This window comes from Fulmarus glacialis, unplaced genomic scaffold, assembly GCF_000690835.1.
Source record: "Fulmarus glacialis isolate BGI_N327 unplaced genomic scaffold, ASM69083v1 scaffold34676, whole genome shotgun sequence".
In the NCBI taxonomy this organism is placed as follows: domain Eukaryota; kingdom Metazoa; phylum Chordata; class Aves; order Procellariiformes; family Procellariidae; genus Fulmarus; species Fulmarus glacialis.
The window spans coordinates 16927-37379 of NW_009219389.1; the positions used below are offsets into that span (position 1 = coordinate 16927).

Sequence of the window (20453 nt, forward strand, 5' to 3'; positions counted from 1 at the left end):
GACGGGGAGGGAGCACAGCCAGGACAGCTAGCCCAGCTGGCCAAGGGGGTATTCCATACCATGTGACGTGATGTTCAGTATATGAATGGTAGGCATGATCCAGGAAGTACCGATCACTACTTGGTTATCGGTCAGCGCGGGTGGTGAGCAATTGCATTGTGCATCACTTATTTTGTATATTTTGTCATTATCATTATTATTTTCCCTTTTCTGTTCTATTAAACTGTTTTTATCTCAACCCATGAGTTTTCTCACTCTTACCCTTCCAATTCTCTCCCCGTCCCACTGGGGAGGGGGCGGTGAGCGAGCGGCTGTATGATATTTGGCTGCCTGCCAGGTTAAACCACGACACCCATTCTAAGTAAGCACAAGTATGGTCCTACCTGGCACACTTTTGCTGCCACTGTCTTTCCTCTGACCTGTTAATAAGCCAGTTTCAGAACACTAAGCAGAGCAGAAAACTAGTCTAGCAGAAGAAATACATACTTCTAAGATGGTACTCTGAATCACCTCAGCAAGGGTTAGAAAAATGTCAGTACCAGAATTAGTATGGGAGGAGAGTAGTGAAGGAGGCAAGATTGCCTCAGCATCTGCTTAGATTAGCTTAAGCTGGTTTTGAACTGCATTCTTAACTGGCTTTTGTGTTAAATACTTCATTTTAGAAGGGAAACATCATTCCTTTTGTTTAGTATATGGTTTTGGATATGCCTGTGCTCATTCCTACCTTTCAGTTGCATCAAATCTAGTGACTATGGAGCAGCAGATAAAGTTAGATCAGGTCCCAGACTAGAAGAGGAATACTTAACAGTTCAATTAGTGGAAGCCTTGTAGCTGTAGCACTATGGAGTCTATCACAGCAGGCTAGCTTGTCTTTTTGACAGTTAGAGTAAATTTTGTACAGTAGTAAGTTGTGATGTTAGGCAGGGTGTAGTTTTACCCTGACAACAGAGCTCAGTGAGAGTCCAGACAAGAAGTTCTGAACTTTCTGTCCGCAAGTCTAGCAGCCTGATTCTCCTCTGCGTGGTGCAACATCCATTCAGTTGTGGCAGCAGAGGTGTTTTTGGGTTTTCTATCAAGGAATTTACCTGGTTAAGAAAGGCACTCCTTTTTGCAGTCTAGGATGTGGATTATAGGTCAGCCCTGCCAGTAATTCTTCACATACATCAAAAAGAGGGTGGCTTGCCCCATGGAGGTATAGGAACAAGTGTACAGATAATTGCCTAACCTGTGGAATATCTTGTGATCATGAAACTGTGCCCTAAGTCTCTTTATATTACCTGTAAGTTCGTGTTGTAGTTGATGAGTGGAGACTTGCACCATCAGCTTCCTAAAACCCTGTGAGGCCTGTGTCATAGGTAGATAGTAATAGTTGCTCATTAGTTACTTAACCTCAGCTACATTCTTGTTAGTTAATGTTAAGTTTCCTTTGAACTTTTGTGAACGAACTGTTTTTGTTTTCCCTTAAGATATTCTCGAGTTTAGTCTCAAAACCTGGGAATTTACATTCAGATGTGCAGAGCTGCCTTTTTTGTGCTTTTAGGGACTGGATGCTTGTCCTTATGAGAGACAGGCATGCATATTGGCAAATCTTATTTGTAGAGAACTAAGAAATAGACATTCAATACTGAAAACTATTTTTATTAGAGAGGTCAATTTGATATTTCTCTGTTCTCAACTTGTCTGGGGCTGAAACAGCTAAGTGCAGTTCATCAAAAAATGCTCCAACTGTCCTTTTTGCTGGTGAAAATCACATCTTCAGATAAAATCTTGATGAGAGAGGGAGGAAAAAGCACAGAGCTCATGGAGGTCTTGATATCCAGGATGCTTATTTTCATAAAGTGATTCATATGCCCCACAGGACATATTTCTTGTTCCAAGTGGATAATTGCCATTACACGTACAGTGTTTTGCTATTCAGCTTGTTCACAGAGCCAGTTTTTACAAAGGATTTCTCAATAGTGTCTGTCTGTTAACTTTCAGATGTGCCGCTGTGCTTGGACAGCTGGCTGATTGTGGAAAATGTTACTAAAAGAGTAAATTAATTTAATGTGTTCTGCACTATTGACTTAGGCCTGAAGAAAAAGGCAGTGCTGATCTTTCAACAACAAGCATAGAGTTTGTAGAAAGGGTTGTAAGCCTCAAAATATCAATGGTTTATGCATCAGAAGAAATTTTTTTGAATCTGTTCTTCTGTACTTAGTCCCAGGCTACCCATTCACCTCCAATTGCTAAATTAAGCTATTTCCTGTTCCTTAAAGCTTCAACTTATTAACAGAGTGAAAGTCTTTGTTCTTCAAATAAACGATTACACTGGTTCATGGTCCGTTCTCAGAGTTTTCATTAGATTGAGGTAGATGGATACAGATGTGTAACACGTTTTTATTCTACCCTGCCTTTCTCTGAGACTGGTGATAATTACCTCGCCATAAGGTATGGAGCTCATATGGTGGATGTGGAAACACAAAAATTTAGATGCCTCTAGTTATGAAACATTGCATAAATGTTCTGAAAATAGTAACGGTCTGAATAGTAACCTGGATTCTAAGGGTCTCTCTGTACAACACAATTGGCAAGTCTACTGCTGTGTCTTATTAAATTAGCAAAAAAAGTTCTACTCTACTGTTTCAAGAGACTTTATCACTTGTCACAAAATATCCTCAAAGGCAGGTGTTCAAAAGGGAAATAGAATGGGAAAGTCATCTCCACTGTGTTTCTTCCAACAGAAAGAATAGAAAATACTTTTCGATCTGCTGGGTGGGCCAGAAGTTGGGTCCATTTTAACTGCATTACTTATTAATTTAGTTATGTATTGAAGTACTGCAGGACTTCTCTATGTATTTCTTCTGCATTTTTACCAAGGATTCAGAGAATCCTCAAACAGAATTCAGACTTAGCCTGGTCAAGGTGATTTTGAAGCTTCTTTCTTAAAATAATCTCTGTATGTTTGCCAGTTAACTGTAAAGATAATGTCACAGCCTGTTTTATCTGTCCATATGCTCCTAATCTGGCAACATGGATGTCAACTAAGTGATATTTTGAAGGAGTATGTTCCCTGAAGGTCCAAACACTTGTTCTTTATTGTGGAGGGGGGAGGGTGTTTCTCTGCCTGAAACACTTTCCAAAGTAGAATTAATTCCTAATATTACCATATCAGTGCTAGTTGTCACCTTTGGTTCCACATCTTTTAATCTTCCCTACTTGGGACTGTCAATGGACTCGCAGTCACTTCATCTGGACCATCTTCTCCTTGTCCCCAGACCAAAACCTAGTGTTTGTATCTGATCTCTGCATGATGCTTTCCTATTTCACTTTTTTTGTTAATATAGGTCACAGTGGTTGTAGAGAAAGGTGGAGAACTGAAGAGAAAGAAAGGAACATAGGGAAGAAAGGAAGATTTGCTGGCCTTGTAGGAAGTTAACTATAATCAGTCTTTTACAATGACAAGAAAGTAGCACTGAGACAGCAGTATCTAAGTATCATTTAAAGCATCCACCTTTGCACAATCCTTTCCAAAATTTAAGTTGCAAAATGTCAAGGAGAAGCGTGGTATACTAGATGTATGCAAGGTGCTTTGGTGCCAAATTTTAAAAAAAAAAAAAAAAAAAAAAAAATTCTTCCCATCCCCACTCTTACCCTCCAGTACTAGTTACAGCTTGTGAGGTAGGTAATGCCAACTCTGCTGGATTTTCTGCTGTTCTTAGATGGGGTTCACTTGACTAATAAAGCGTTGTGAGGTGCTATAGTTCAGTCTGAAAGATCAGGCTTCTTTAGTAGCTTTTCTGAAAGATGTTCAAAACATGGATGTCTTAGAGCAGCTATGTAATCTTCAAGACAGATTGAAGATCTATCTAATAATCTATTCTACAGAGGCATTCTTTTTTATGTTTTTTTAAATGGCCGTGTTCTCTGTCATTCAACTAGTTTTTTATTTACTCGTTATATTAGTTTCTGCCAGAATCCCCAAGTTTTCAAAGCATCGAGTTAATATGGAGAATATTGAGAATTGCAACTGTTCTTTCCCATAGAGAAATTAGGATTCTGTGAAAACCTTTGGGTCACTTGATGTAGACTCCCAAGTTTGTAAGGAGGATCCTAAAGGAGAAGTTGGGGGGAGGCAGAAGTGTTGTCAGCCTTGCTTGAAGGCAAGAGGATATTTATGGTTATTCAACATTTCTGACCAAAGTACAGTTTAGATTTGTTATGTTGCTGTTATCCATATCAAGCTTTTTTATTGTAGAAGATAAGACTGGCAAGGTACTGGGAAGAAACCGAAGTAATTATTTAGGGGGCAGGGGAATCTGTCCTAAAGAGTGGTGACTAAAAGGGTTGGAAGATGACTGAGGAAGGAGGGCATGCAAGGGTCAGAGTTGAGACCACACACTGTTTTGAATACTCTAATTACATCTGTATCAGTAGACCTGTGAGTGCATTAAAATAAATAAATAAAGATAACTCTTCCCAAATACCCAGTGGTCTCAAGGAAAAAGATTTTTATTTTTTCAGGAAGAGAACTTTGAGTTTGTAAATTAGGAAAGCTTTCCATGTTAAATTTCATCTTTCAGTATCGTTTTCCTATACATAACTGAACTGAACTAATTTCACTGCTTGCTGGATTTCTTGTGCCTGTTCAAAGGCTTTTCTTGTACATCTCTTGGCCTGGATGATGATGATGTTCATCTCTCATCTCACCCCATCTAGGTTCAGAGGAAATAGCTACAGATAGATAGCACCTTGCTATTCAGTGTCCTGTGCTCTCAGTCGGGCACAGAAATGGTGTTGGGGCTTTTACTACTGCAACACACACCACCTACAGAGTTCAGATGACTCGTCTTAAAGATGCAGTAACTACACTGACTGTGCTAATGTGCCGTATGTGAAATTTTAGAACCATAATATGGACAGTATTGAAATAATTATGTCCAGTTAGCTTTTTAGGCATATTTGCAATCCAACTATTTGTAAAATTGAAAACTACTATTGTTGTTTTAGCTCAACTTGACAGAATTCACATTCTGTAGATACACAGATTTACACTTCAAATGCTATGTAATTTGGAATTACATTGGTATTTGCAGCCTGTGAAAGGAAGAAAAGTTCAGGAAAGAAGTCTACACGTTTATATAGTTAGTCATCCACTTCCATACACTGCTTGTTATTTATTCCTATGTATTAATTGCCATCTAAAATATTAAGGGTTTCTATAAGAATAGAATATTCCTGTGAAGGTTTTTTGCTTACATCATTGTTCAGTGTGTTAAAGTGAAGCATAGTAAATAATTTTCATATACTGGAGAAATAAGTGTGAATGCTAAACTTACATCTTACTTTCTGTTTCAAGGCTCCTGGAGCAGCTGGAAAAACAGGAAGCTTAGGGAAGAAACCTGGTGAGTCATATATTGTGGCAGCACCTTATATCTGTTCTTAAGTACTTAAGCTCCGTGGAAAAGATTTTGTTGCCATTAAAATAAATTATGTTTGCTCTTGGTCATTTTTTTGTAGTTTGCACTGATAAAAACTGTTGTCTATAATAAAATAATACATAATCTGTCAATCATTCTATCTAGCGTGTGTCAATCATTCTATCTAGCGTGTGTCAATCATTCTATCTAGCGTGTGTCAATCACTAATAGCATGTAGCTAGAGAATAAAAATCTGCTTGCTCAAAAATGAGTGTAAACTTCATGATAGGCTGCTGAACAGAACAGTGGAAAACTACAAAAAGCCCAAGTTTGCCAGTGCCTCTGAAAATGGAAGTATACATTCTTACCCTGTGTGTAGCATTTTGCCTAGAATGCTACACAATATGGTATACATTGACTTTGTGAGCTCTTGTGCCCGCTTCTCATTTTCAAGAGCACATACCTTGTGTCCATGCTATGTAGCTTATTGCCTGTCAAGCCTGGTCATATTGCAGAAGGTCATGTTGCAGACTCCTTTTTGGCTAGAAAGAGGTCCCCTGGCTCTTGGGGTGGTGGGGGCTATCCTTCCAAACAGCCACTGTATTTCCAAAGATCATTAGAAAAGTGCATTCTCTGCCACAGGCAGGTATTTGTAAACTTTCCAGAAGACATCTCTTTTTTCCCCCTCAGTGTACTTATCTGCTTTTGTACCAAAGAGATGACTTTGCATTGAGCTGAACCAAACTAAATAGGGGGTGCTCCATGCTTTTATTCTGTCCCATTCTCTGAGGCTTGTTCAGTTGCACAGTGAGGTGGTTCAAGGATGTGATCTACCAAACCTTGCCTTATTTCCATACACACACACATGCATATCCATATTTTGTTTTGCGGGCAGAAGGTTTCACTCTGTCTCCCTGAACTGGTTCACTGTGTCAGTGTGTAAGAGGAGGCAGGGAGAGTAGATTGCAGCAGCCCCAACTTCATTTGGCTTATTTTACCTTGACATATGAGCAATGGACTGCTCTTGTCAGATCTTACTGATCCACCCGTAAGGGATGGAAAGGAAAGAAGGGTTTGGAAGTAAACTACTCCTGCCTTTTCTGACTTTCATTTGCATGATTAAAAATAGTTGTGTTAATAGATACAAAGCTCGAGAGAGGTAGACAAGAACAGAGATCTGGAAAACCTCTAGAAGTGATATCTGGTAGGAATAGTGAGAAGATGCTGATAGGTCTGGCTGCTTTTTCCACGCATGGGAGAATGGTGGATGACAAGACTTCAGCCTAGAGTACCAGCCTTATAATCGCTGGTCTCCTGGATTTGAACTTTCAGTGAAGTAGAGACTGGAGGGATGTCGACAAAAGGTGTGTTCAGAATCTTTTGGAGTTTAAGAACAGTTTGGGAACAATCCTGCCTATTTTTCAGCAAGGAGATTCATGGGTGTTCTTGCTATAAATGAGCTGCAAGTGCTCAGCCAATATAAGTGAAATGCTAATGAATGAGGTGAAATATTCCTGTTCATTCTAGAAGCAGCAGGACGAGTGGGTGGGAGTTGGTAACTGTGTGTTGAAGGGCAAGGGAAAAGAAACTGGTCTTTGCGAATTTAAGCAGCAATATGAGGACAATTATATCTGTGAGAAGGCATTTATTTCTTTTTCTAAATGTACCTGTTTAAGTAGAGGCCACATTTTTTGGCCTGGACTATAATTGAACTGGATCTCTTCTCAGTAATTCAATACTTAAATCAAAATTAAAAAGTCCTTCCTGGAAGGAAAGCTATTTCTTTCTTTCTTTTTTTTTTTTTTTTTTTTTTAACTTTTTTTGCTGAGTTGTTTTCTCTAACTTTGGTTCTCTGTGACATGCAAGAGCTGAATGTTAAACTTGTAATTCATATCGTAACTTATTTACCACACAGTCCACAGTAAAAATTCTTTATGCTGCTGATGCTGGAGCCTTGTAAATCACCTTTTTGTAGATAAAAATAAGAAATTTCTTGTTCTGAGAGAGATGCAAGGTATAAGATTTTTGCTCTCGGTATGACATACTGAATATTATAATTACCATGAAAGTGAGAAAGGTTTTGGCCTGATTTAAAAAAAACAAAACAAAACAATTTTTTTACAAACTCCCGCAGTTAATTTGTTTGCTTGTGTTCATTTTGCCTCCTGAGGAATTAATGTGATACTGTGGAATAACCTGCAAATACAGGGAGCTTGCAGACTTTGTAGCAGTATAGCTATGTTTTCCTGCCAAATAGCTTGCTTGCTTTGCCTTCGTACAGGACAGACTGTGCTGCTGCTGGCTTTTCTCTGTGTAAACCTTTCTGCTCTCCTATCATCACCTACTACACTTTACTTAGAAATTCATTCTCCTGTCTTCTGCTTTCACACTTTGTATGCTGTCTAAGTTCCAGATTCAGGTTTAAAGCATCTTTCTAACTCTCAGCTATTGGCTTTTTCATCACCTGTTTGGTTCCACCCTTTCCTGCCTGCACACCTCTGTGTGCCTCTCTCTCCCCATTTTGGGTTATCTTGAGGGAGGTTCTGCCATCATTAATTCTGCGTGTGTCATCATTTGCAGTGATCTCAGATTGCTTGTCATCTCTCTGCTTCTTCACCCTCCTTATGTTGTTCATTTACATCTCGAATGCCTCTCTGACCATTTTTAATTTTCCTAATCATCGTTTTCTTCTAAATTGTAAGTAAACCATCTGATTGTTTTTCTGGCAATCTTCAAATCACTGTGTTGTTTCTTCCCTGCAACAAAACCTCCCTCTGTTTCAAGGGAGTTGGCTTTGTGGTTTCCTCTGCCTACAACTGCCTTTTCAATGATTACTCCCTTTCTCTGCCTTACCAGCAGACTCCCCCCTCCTCTCCCAGCCTGTGGGTGATGTGTTGTTACTGAGTGCCTCTGCTGTTTCTCTTGGCCACAGGAAGTTTGGCGCTTGTTGACAGAGAGGGCCAAATAGGATGGTGCCCAGCACTGTGTTACTTAGTATGACTGCCCATGAGAAAGCTGCAGACCACTTCTGCGTACTCGCTCCCTTCATCCTCAGTCCCTTTTGCTGTTGTTGCTGTGTTGACCACTGATCCACCTCACACTCACTGATGCATTGCTTTCTGCTGCTTTATAAAAGGACAGACTGACCGCAGGTGTGACCTTTTTCTGCTTAGTCTTCCAGTGCCAGTTTTTTAGGATAGACTAGATTGAAAATATGTACAAACAGTAATCATAAATGAAAATAACTGATACAGATATTTTTTATCAAGATTTTCAAATAAAAGCTAAAATCTCAAGCAATGTATTGATCTGTGATCAGATAATTGCTGAGGTTTTAAATTAAGCTGACTGTCTTTGCGTTGAAGCAGTTGAGACACATTTCTGTGATCTTGTACTACTGGCTCTGCTGTGGGCTTGTTCTAGGATAGTCTTAGACCACAACCATAACCAGTCAAGCTCAGTGCCCACATCGACTGTTTGATGGTCCCCAGTTTTATTTGATGTATTGCCAAATAAAAACCTCCTTTGTCTTAAACACAGGGTCAGAATTTGCTATTCCAGGAAAGGTTTTTCATAAAAACAAAAAAACAAATTCCCCATCCCCTCCAAAAAAACCAACCCCTAGATCGTTCTGTTAAGAATACTTAAGCGATGAATGACTGTGTACTGGGATCCTAAAGTGGAGTTTTCTGCAGTAACAACACTACTTTTGTGCTGCTTTGGATGTCTGAGACCTTTTACAGCTAAAGGAAGGCTAAAAAAAATTTTCCATAGATTCCCCTTAACTCTAATGACTAAAAAGGGACTATGTAAACGTAGCAGATTAAAGGTATAGCTTACCAAAAGCTAAAAAGTTCCCAAGTCTACCATCTTTTGTTTACGAAAAGTTCCCAATTATCATAGTATTGAACAGGTTTTCCATCACCCTAAACATGGTTTGATGACATGGTAAACCTGACTTAAAAGCTATCAGTAGGACATCAAAATACCTACAGCTCCTGTCAGTTCACATTGGTTCAAAAAACGGGTTAATCTTGCCAGCCTTTGTGATGACTAAGTTGCCATCAGTCTTTCCACAACCACTGTAAAATGGAGTAAACTGCCTTGTCTACTTTGTCTAATTTAACAGGGAGATAATTGTGAGCTCTCGGTTACTCTGTGTCAGATTCATGCTCGTAGGTGATCAAATAAGGCACCAGTTTTGTATTAATGTTCATGGAATAAAGATTTCAAAATAAATCCTGTTTGTTACATTTTGAAAACATTGGTTTTTTTGTCTATTCTGGTGGTGAAAAATTTTCTGCAGGCCTTCGTTAGTTTACACCACTGTTACTGCAACTTCTTCATAATACTGTCATCAACATGTATCTCATCTTTTTAGGGAGCTTAGTCCAAACTGATGCTACAAAAATGTATTTATTGAAAACAGTATTATGACACTTGATTTTAAGAACCCTATAGCTCTAATGATGGTCATTATTCTTCTTCTCTATTTCAAATATTTTTTATATCCTAGCCATAGAGCTGCTGCACCTCTGTTTTATTCCTGTAGTGCTATGAACTTCTGTTTTATAATTACCATATGTTTTCATGGAACTACATAAATACATAACAATTTTATGGAAAGAAATACAAAATGGATATACTGTGCCAGTAATAATAGCAGAGTTAATGTTGTATAGAATGTGTTCAGGTTTTTCCAAATTAACTTTTTTTTTTTTCCTCCCGCTTCAACAGAAATTGCCCAAGTTATTGCCTCTTACACAGCAACGGGACCAGAACAGCTTACTCTTGCTCCTGGTCAGTTGATTCTTATCAGAAAGAAGAATCCAGGTGGCTGGTGGGAAGGAGAGCTCCAAGTTAGTTACTGTTTTTTTACAATGAAAGTCCATGTGAAAAAATTTGTAATTTTTTAATAGTTCAAAATCATGAATGCATCAATGATAAATAATTTTGAAATGTTCTGCAATTAAGCATTTACAAATAAAATGCCTTTACAAAAATATACTTACATTCCAATTCCTTGGACCTGAAATAACTTTGGAGGGACAGCAGGAGGAAGCCATTGTGCCTCATTGTAAGTCAAGGATACCCACCTTATGAATCAGACCCAGCCTGCAGTCCCCTCCCCTGTACGTTTTCCTGGAGGCTCTTCAGATACAAGAAAGGACTGGATTTTAGGGCCTGTTGTTTTGGCTGCTTTTGAATCCTCCCACTTGTGTCCGGTAGTCGTCTTCATGTGAGTAAAAAAGCAGTTGTCACGTTGGGTGGTGGGGAAACCCAGCCATGCAACAGGAGTGCATGGGACTGTTGGGTTAAGTGACAGAGTCTACTTGTACGTTCCATTTCAATAGTGACCGTGCATATCACGTGCATTTGGATCAGCTGATACCTGTGTGCACTGTGAAAGCAGAAGAAATGCTGGGGTGCACAGTCCTGAATGTCTTCCTAATAAGCTTTCTAAATTGCTTCAGCCCAAAGTTTGGCTATCCCTTTTGTTGAAAGATTGAGAAGTATTTTACAGCAGTGGTTTTTCTAAGATGGCCACCACTTTTTCAGGTTACTTAATGAATGTGACAGTGTAGAATACCAGTCTAATGGCCCCATCTCAGCAACAGCTCAATTTACTGTAGAAGAATGAAAAGAATGGTGTCTGTTGCAAATATCAGATAGGAGAGAGCTTTAGTGTTGTATTAGACGATAATAGATAATAAAATATTTTTTTAAGAATAGAACGTGACAATTTGGAAACTTTGATTCTCAATGACTTTCAGTGGCAAAGCTTCCCCACCCCCTCCAGTACCACAGAATGAGGTTTTGTTTGGTTTTGTTTTTTTAACAGGGAATATTACGTGAAAGAATGTAATTGATTTATTTTTGCAATGCAGATGCTCAAACTAACTCAAATATTTTTTCCACATTACTACCTGCCCTTTTTGCTGTTCCTGGTGATATTTTTTCATTTTTTGTGGAGAAATCATCTTCCAGGATTGTTTTGGTTTTCATTCTCACTAACCTTTATGTTGTTGTTAACATGTAGCTTTAAAGAGTCTCACATTAAATATATTTTAAGATAGAAAATAAGCTTCACTGGGCAAGAGCTGTCACAATTACCACTTAGCAGCTAATGTGAGGTTTTTTTAAAAACTAATTTTTGGTTGTGTAAATACTCATACATAGCTTTGCATACCTTACTATCTTACATATGGTTTTACAAGTTGTTTTTTTCTTCATTAGCAGTCCCCTACCTATTCTTTTCATTCTCCTGTTCCAACACTGTAATACTAGTTCTTGCTCCTTTGTTATGTGAGCATAAAGGCTAATGGAGCAGTATGGTGAAATGGATTGAGGAATGATTAACAATAAAAGCAGCAACCCCCCCCGAAAGTAGTGAAATGATGACAAGATTTGGAGACGGGCACCAATATTAACTTTTCTTTATGCATTTAATTTCAAAGTGGCAGATTTTTTAGAAGTATATGTACAGTTTCAGCCTCAAGTAAATTTTGATGATAGTTGTCTTAGAGGTCAGAGTGAGGGTAAAATAAGGCAAATGTGTTAAGCATTACACTTCCGGGTTTAATGCAGTCTTCCAGAATATCTTAAAATGAATGCTCTAGATACACTTTAGATCAAGTGCTTTCTTTTTCAGTAAAGAAAAAGAGAGGGAAGGAAGTAGTTAAAGAATAGTGTATGTATTAGATGACTTTTTTTTCACTAAAATTAGCATCTATTTTGTTTTTAAAGGCAAAATTCTACATGCCCAAGATTCCAACCTTATTCTAACACAAAAAGAATAAATAAAGTAATTCTTAACGTAGATTTAATAGATTTAGAAGCTGAGATTTGATTCAAAGTTTTGGAATAATCTTTCTTAAGGTTTTGTTCTTCTGATTTTATTTGCAATGAACAACGCAGTTGGCGAAATAACAGGATGCAGTTTCTGTCAAATTCCTATCCTGCTTTGGTGACACAAGCTTTGTCACACTGCATCGGACCTGCAGTTCTTCTGTCCCAATATCCTGTCTCTTGGCAGTGACTCATTGCAGCTGCATTGCAAACTGTAGAGCGCTGCTGTAGGCCAGGTGTATGGTAACCTGCTGCTCCCTCACCACACACACATGGACCACACGCACACTAATACATGTGTGCACCACGCTTTTGTACTGATGTTCTCTGATTAGATAGGCATGAGAACATCTAGTGTACTTTCCAAACCTTAACATCTGTTAATTAGGATCATTTGGACTGTGTCTGTCCATATGTATTTATAGTTGCCAAAGCTTAATTTTTGTTTGATTGGAATCTGGCTTTGGGATTTTGTATTTGAATCCAAACTTCACCCATTTTTTTTTCTTGCCATAATGTTTTGCCGTTCTTCTAGCACTTGGTTGATGTGACATATGTTTATACCCTGTCTGTTGTTTGGGCAGGAGAGACTATTAAAAAGTTTAGATACCGTTTCTTTAAAAGAAAAGAGGTAATTGGGATTCTTAATCTCTGCTAAAACTATCACAATCTAGGTATCTATTTAAATGCAATTCTTTGCATAATGAAAAAGCATTTAAATGCTGCCACTCATTAATGCAATAGCTAGCCTAATATTCTAGAGTTATGGTTTAAACAGAATCAGGAGAAATCTTTCAGAAGAATCAGGGTTGTAGTATTAATTATAAAGCACACAAAGTAGGAACACTGTTAAGTGAAAAATCACTCAAATTAGTAGTAAATAACTACTGTTTAGATATTATAAATTACTGTTTATATATTATGAAAGCTTACTTTGTGTAATAGAAGTATCATAATATTAAACTATTGCCACAAACATAGCTGACTTTTTCCTTACAAAATGCATTTTTCTTATTCTAAAATAGTCAGTGTGACTGCAAGTAGTTAAAATATTGGCTGAATTACCTTGTCTAAGGATCTGTTGATGTGCTTAATCCTCTTAAAAGAATTGTTTTTTTACTAGGCACGAGGGAAAAAACGGCAGATAGGATGGTTTCCTGCTAATTATGTAAAACTTCTGAGCCCTGGTACCAGTAAAACTACACCAACCGAGCTACCTAAATCAACAGCATTACCTTCAGGTAAGCAATGTGGTTGCATTAACAAAGTTGCTTTCGTAATGTGTGTCACTTACAACAGGACTTCTAAAAATAATTATGGACATTCACTAGGATATTTAGTGTCTGTTACACTAGTCGCTTTGGTTAAACACTTCATTTTAGTTTTTTTTTTTTCTTTTAAATGAGAAAAACATAGAATTGGTCTGTGTATTTATGGTGGTGGTCCCTCAGGTACGAACTGTTGAGTGCTAAAAAGCCATCTCTGGCATTACATCTTAAAGAGTAAAACGTTCAAATTATCAGTCCTATTTGTTTGCACTAATTGTACTAAAGGAGTTTTTAAAGGTTCAGGATGGTCCTTGGGCGTAGCATTTGAGGCACCTCTCATTCAGAACCTTTTATTTTTCCTAAGGTGAAGTGTGACAAAACCACTCAAATGAAGATGCAGCTTTTTGTCCTGTATGGCTACTTATTTTAAGGTTTATTAAAGGATTCAAGAGTTATAGACCATTGTATTTTTAAAGCTATTTATTACAGCTTCACCACAGGGAATATCAAACAGTCCCGTCAGTCTACTGCAAGGTATAAAGCCAGGCAGAAGACTGAGAACAAAAAGTTTGTTCCTTGCAACTGTTGCAGTCTTGAATAATTTTGGGCTTGTGAGTTGGTGTGGTACTAACTAAAGAGGATTCTTGTCAAGCAAAAACATGTAGAATGGATGTATTTTCTTCCATAAGCCACCCAAAAGACTTGACGTCATTGTCTGTTATCTGTTTGGATTTAGTTGGGGGTGGCAGGGAGCAAAAGCTTGCTGCTTCACCAGGCCATTTTTTGATTATCATTAAAATGAAATAAACGTTTCTAAATGAAAAATGGTAGTAAGCGTAATTCTCTCCTTTAAATATGTATGAAGGATTATCATGCAGTTTATGGAGCTAGAAGAAAATATTGAGGTATTAATTTCATGTATCATTGGTATAGATAAAAGTACCATATCAGAGAAGGCAAATGTTATAAATGGTGCTAACTGGCTCCTTTAATGGTAGTCGTAAAGATGCAGAAAATCAGACTTCTATGAAGACTCATGAGTTTGAGTCCTGCAGTTAAAATGGTAACTCAGCATTGAGAGACATACTTTTACAAGGCAATATGATGGGAGATTTTTTTTTTTTTTTTAAAGTTACTTCAGGTTTGACAGCCTGGGACTTTTCACACATGCTAATAAAACTTTTACAGAATAAACTTTTTAGCACTTTTTTCATTGCCTACAGAACATAAAAAACTTGAATTGGCATCCATTTTTATCAAATTCAACTTTGTTATAGACCTTTCATTTTGGAGGGTGAGAAGAAGAATCTTGTCCTTCCATTAGGATAGATGGCCTCACTAACTGTGTGGTTAATGTAAGAGGTTAAGAGGTTAATGCTTGAGAAGCATCTTCATAGCGGAAGTGTGTTAGTAGGGAGGCTTACTATAGCAAAAGACTTGGAAAGCCTGAAGAAAACCATCTACAAGCGTTGAGTAATGCCCAAGGTGGTGCATTATGAAGGGTCTGAGAGGGTGCCATTACTGTCTGGGTTTTGAAGGTAGGGGATCCATCAGAAACTACTATCATCAAAGCCTCTGTTTCTTTTGTCATTTTGTTTTGATGTATATGCTTTCCATCTGCCATACTGTAATGCAAACTGCATGATTTCAAAAACTTTTTTTTTTTTTTAATTCTGTTGCATGGGCACTTTTGCTTTATACTTTGAGGTTTTCTTAATTTCTGACTGCTTTGTATGTGTTCCCTTCTGAACTTGTGTCATGAACATGTCTTCCTGGTGTTGAGAAATGAAAAGAACTGTTACTGCTACATGGAGCTAGTCAGGCATAAGGAATTTCACCATATAGGAATAGTGGGAAATGTGTTTCAACCATTCTGCTTGTTTAAAGAAAGACAACATTATAGGTTGTACTGATTTGAGTGTTGCATAAGAACCTGGATTCCCTCTGCTGTTGCAGTAGGACTAGTATTAATCAACAGACAATCTTTCTAAAAAGGAAACAAATGGCTGAAAACAAATGGAGCTCAGAGAAGGTAGGCTATAGCTTGCTTCTGTGGTTAGCAATGGCTTTTGGAGTTTAAAATAAGTGAAGAACTTTATTGCTGCGACTACTATAAGAGCTTCCTGTCCAGGACTAAGGTATAGTCTAAGCTTTGTGACCAAGTGTAAATAAGATCAAGATGAGGTCACTGCTTCAGGTTCAATTGAGGAGTCTTACCTCTTCAAGAATTCTCTTAAATTACCTCCCCAAGTTTAAGGTGATTCTTGGGATCCCTTTGGACATTTAGATATTCCAATGGTACTACTCGACAGCACCAAATTTCATAAAGTTCTTTGAAGTAGCAGAGAATGATTTGAATGAAAAATTCTTGAAAGAAATTAACTCTAGAATGGGTTACAAATCTGTTAATGCACGTATTGTATTCAGGTATGGTCTAGCTTAAACTTTTTATCGTTCTTAATGTTAGTAATAACCTGTAAACCTGTAACAAGAATGCTGTAAAACAGATTCACACATCTTCAAAATTAAATGTGAACATCAATGGTGTTCACACATTTGAACTTTTGTTAGCACAAAACAGGAGTACACCATAATGTACGTTTATTTAGAAATGCTGGTTTATCTCCAGTATGCCAGGAAAATGTACACTTTGGTTAGTTGATGTGTTAGGTGTGACAAATGACAGTGGGTGCCCATTTATTTTTATTTCTAATTATTTATTATATCTTCTTTTTTTTTTCTTTCCCTTTTCTTTCCCTTAACAAAGCTAAATATTGAGAGATATGCAGAGGTCTTGTTAAATGGGGAGTTTATTTGATTATGATGTTTGTGAACAGGCACAAAGTATTAACTAAAAGGAGTTGAATAATTTCTGAAACGTAAAGCTAACATCCTTGAAGTGCTTGACTTTTTGCTAAAATTTTAAATGTTTCCAATTCTTATCCTACTGTTCGAGCACTTCCAAAGAAAAATATCTTGGGTACAGTTCCAGGCAGATTACACTGTTCTCAGTTTGCACTGCTGTGCTCTTCCCTCCCTAGTGTGATCCTGACCCCTCAGTAAGCTGACTGAGAGAGCAATGCTGCTAGGAAACTCTTTGTTTTTTCAGGTCGCCTTGAGCCAATTTATTGAGGGCTCAGCTAAGCACTGGTACAGGGGCACAGGAGAGAGGGGCAGGACCGCGGCAGGACCAGTTCAGATCAGCATAGTGTCTTGGAACTATACTGTGACATCGGTAGTGTTCGTAGTTGGTTTATGCATAGCTTATGTTTTGCTGAAACATTACCAGTGCGATAGACCTCTTCCTTTATCTTACAGTGTGCCAAGTAATTGGCATGTATGACTACACTGCACAGAATGACGATGAGCTAGCATTCAATAAAGGCCAGATTATAAATGTCCTTAACAAGGAAGACCCAGACTGGTGGAAAGGGGAGGTGAATGGACAAGTGGGTCTCTTTCCATCCAACTACGTGAAGCTGACAACAGACATGGACCCAAGCCAGCAATGTAAGTGACCCTCTCTGCTGCTGTGCTGTGATTACTTGTGTAGTACGTTAAGATGAAACATGCAGCATTGCTGTGATTCTGCTGTGGTTTGCAGAACTCAAAGCTTCACCACTGCTGCCCTTGTCAAAGTCTCTTTGAAGACCTTCTGTAATGCAAACCTTATTTTGTTTGTTTTATTTTTAGTTCCCATCCCCTTTGTAGCATGTTACCCTTTATCATTTTTGCACCATGCTGTTTACATGCCTGACTCATTTTCCTAGCTTGAATTTGCTCATTGTTTTGTTTTGCTTATGTGTTGTTTTCCTCCTTTTTCTAGGAATCATATGTTGTCCATCCCCCACTCAGGCTTGAAAGTCCTCAAAGAGACCCACTATCCCATATCACTGCCCAGAGGGATGATGGGAGATGCAGCCTTGATCATGTGGCTTCCAGCATGATCATCTACTGCCTTCTGAGTAGAAGAACACACTGCAGAGCAGTTTACCTCATTTTACATTAGTTGCATGTAATCGCAATGTTTGAGTTAATTACCTACAGATATAGACGCAAAATTAAAATGAAACAAAAAAAACAAAAAAAAAATCAGAGGATAGTGGGTCCTTTTGTGGCTTTCATAGTTACCAACTAATTTTTCCACCTTTGCACAGGTGCTTTCAGTAGTTTTAAAATTATTTTTAAATATATATTTTAGCCTTTTAAAGGAAAAGTATAAATTAAATTTCTTCATTGCAATTTTGTTTGTGCAAAAAGACCCACTATCAAGGAATGCTGCATGTGCTATAAAATTGTTCCAAATGTCCATAAATTTGAGACTTTATGTATCTTTCTTTTTTATTGTTCACTTGTCCAGTGTTGTCAATATGTCTTCTTTTTTTTTTTTTTCCTTTTCTTTTTTTTTAATTACAAAAGAACAGAAGGAGTTAAATCAGTTTAAGGAACTTTAAATGTGCCCAATTACAGATTAAGGTATTTTGTTGTAGTTATTGTACTGTATGTATCAGGTGTTCCTTGTTGAGTGTGTAATACATTGTGGAGAGAAGAAATTAACTTCCTTCCAATGCAAGAGATGTTAACCTTGCATAATGTTGTTATCCCAGTTATGTTAATTTTATTTTGCACATTACTTGTAGCTGCATACAGTTAGAAAACACCCTGGTTTGTGTTTGTCTCAGATGTTTCATTTTTTGCATTTTCGTATCAGAAATCAATAGAATGCTACATTCATGTGGGATTTGAGAATTAACTTCTTTATTTTCATCTTGGTTACATGAAGTTTGATTTCTCATTTTTACTGTGTTATGACTATGGAACAACACATTTTGAACAAGTAATTTTCCTGACAAGAAAGAATGTATAGAAATATCTCCCTGCAATTAATTTCCAATGTTTACATTTTTTAAACTAGACTGTGGAATTTATACAAATTAATATTAAATGGAGCTTACAGTCAAGTTTATGTAGTAGATGTGCTGTAGCTAAGCCATGTTTGTCTTTCCAGCATTAGTTACAAGCTCTTGATGAAATGCCTGGTGCTGTCAGTGCAGAAACCCTCTCTTCCCAATGCCTCAAGCACAATATAGCCGTTCTACTAATTACTTTACCATTTAGTTATCTTCTGTTTTATGTATTTCATTTATTTCTAAATTTCATGCTGGCAGTGTTGTAGCGTTTCTAATCCTACCCCATCTCCCTCCTTCTGACCCATCAGGCAGTGCAAAGAACAAGTGAAGCTCCTTATTCAATTGCACTTCAGTATTTCATCAGTATGAATGTAAATTATATAAATATATAAAAACCCGCAGCTTTAACAACTGTAATACAGCCTTTAAAATTAGTTACATGTATAGATAATTAAATTCTTCATATAAAAGATAGACTAAAATGTGTTTGTTGTCTTGTTGCTGTGTACACACAGAATTCACCAAGTGGCATTAGTGCATGTAATGAATTTGCCACCAGAATAGCCTGGAGCCCACCTGTTTAATTTCAGAATGACACTTGTCTTGTTTCTTTGAATGTTATTTCAATATAATTGCTGAGATTGATTGTGATTATCTGCAACCTTTTGCACCTTTCTTTATTCAATGCTTTCTATGTGTTACAAATCAGTTGATATTTTTGACACTATACTGGTAGATGAATTAAGAATAATTTGTTGTTTTACTATGGGTTTACATTGACTTAGGCTCTGTGTTTTATGCCAGAAGCTCTAGTCTTAAAACATGCACAATTGCACAGATTTTCTTTCTTTTTAGGATAGTATTTAACAAATTTTTCATTTACCTCCGTGCCATAAAAACAAGAAAGAAAAAAGTTTTCTTCTCCACCGTAGCCACTTGCTGAAAAATATGCTGCCTGGTATGACAGAAATTGAACGGAACATAATACTTGTAATTTTCAGTGCCCATTGTTTTGCTTACTGAGAATGATGTAGCCATATTTTACTCCACTATTTCAATATTTCGTGCATTAAAATGTTATTTTAATGAAAGGGTATCTCTATTTTCCCATAATGAGCTGTTGTGTTGAAAGATTTAGAACTTGACTAAAAGCGTTTGTCCTAAGGGACATTTTGTTTTTTATGACTTCAGGCCAGAAATATACTTTCTCTACATAATGAAATATTGGCAATACTTTGGATGTAGGGGATTCAGATGCTGAATTTTTTTCATTAATTCAAGTGAGAAGAAGAATAAAGCTGTTACAATAATCTGCAGGCTACATGTTTCCTAACATGCTTCTTAAAAATGCTGAGAGTGATGGCTCATAACAGATTTTCAAAATCACAGCGCTCTAAAAGTTCTTGGGGTCAGTTTTCCACTGAAGTGAAAAGAACAGCCTGAAGTTGTCCCTCTAGACACACACACACATTGGTGTATTTTGTGCCAGGACTCCTCAGACAGAAGAGTACTGTGTATTACTCAACAGAGCAACAGCTTTATCAATCAGTCTGTTGTTGAGAATAGTTAACTCATAAAAAAACCTCAAAACACATTTAAAATGTCCTAGACAAAGATACTCAAACCATTGTGGCTTATATCTACATACATTGTTGAAATACCTATAATGTCTATTTACTCAATTATTAAAGTTCTTAAGTGTACTACTATAGCTTGGCATGGTAGTGTTTAATCTTCCTCATAATCAGTTATTTCCCTTGACTAGGAGGGAACAAGATATTGCTCTTACTCTTTCTTGCCTGTCTGGATTTTTGTTTAGAGAGAGAGATCTCATATAGATATATATATAGAGAGAGAGAGATACACATTAAAAAAAATACAGATAGATACAAAAAAGAAAGGGAGTGTGGAAGCAATTCTTTAACAAAGAAAATGGATTATTTCCATCAAAAATACATTTTTTTCAGGATTGTGTCTCAGTCCAGTTTTGACCATCTCTCCTCCTTCCTGGTTTATCTGAAAAGATC

The 20453-nt window shown here is 37.3% G+C and overlaps 1 protein-coding gene across 1 annotated transcript in view; it reads left to right on the top strand.

The window, feature by feature from the left end:
* ITSN1 (intersectin 1 (SH3 domain protein)) overlaps positions 1-20453 on the top strand; it is a gene marked incomplete at its 5' end in the record, with an annotated part of 55053 nt that overhangs the window by 16561 nt on the left and 18039 nt on the right. The window contains 4 exons of the mRNA XM_009580355.1: positions 5339-5384; positions 10137-10258; positions 13372-13489; positions 16835-17026. Coding sequence (XP_009578650.1) covers positions 5339-5384; positions 10137-10258; positions 13372-13489; positions 16835-17026 — 478 coding nt within the window. The remainder of the gene's footprint in view (positions 1-5338; positions 5385-10136; positions 10259-13371; positions 13490-16834; positions 17027-20453) is intronic.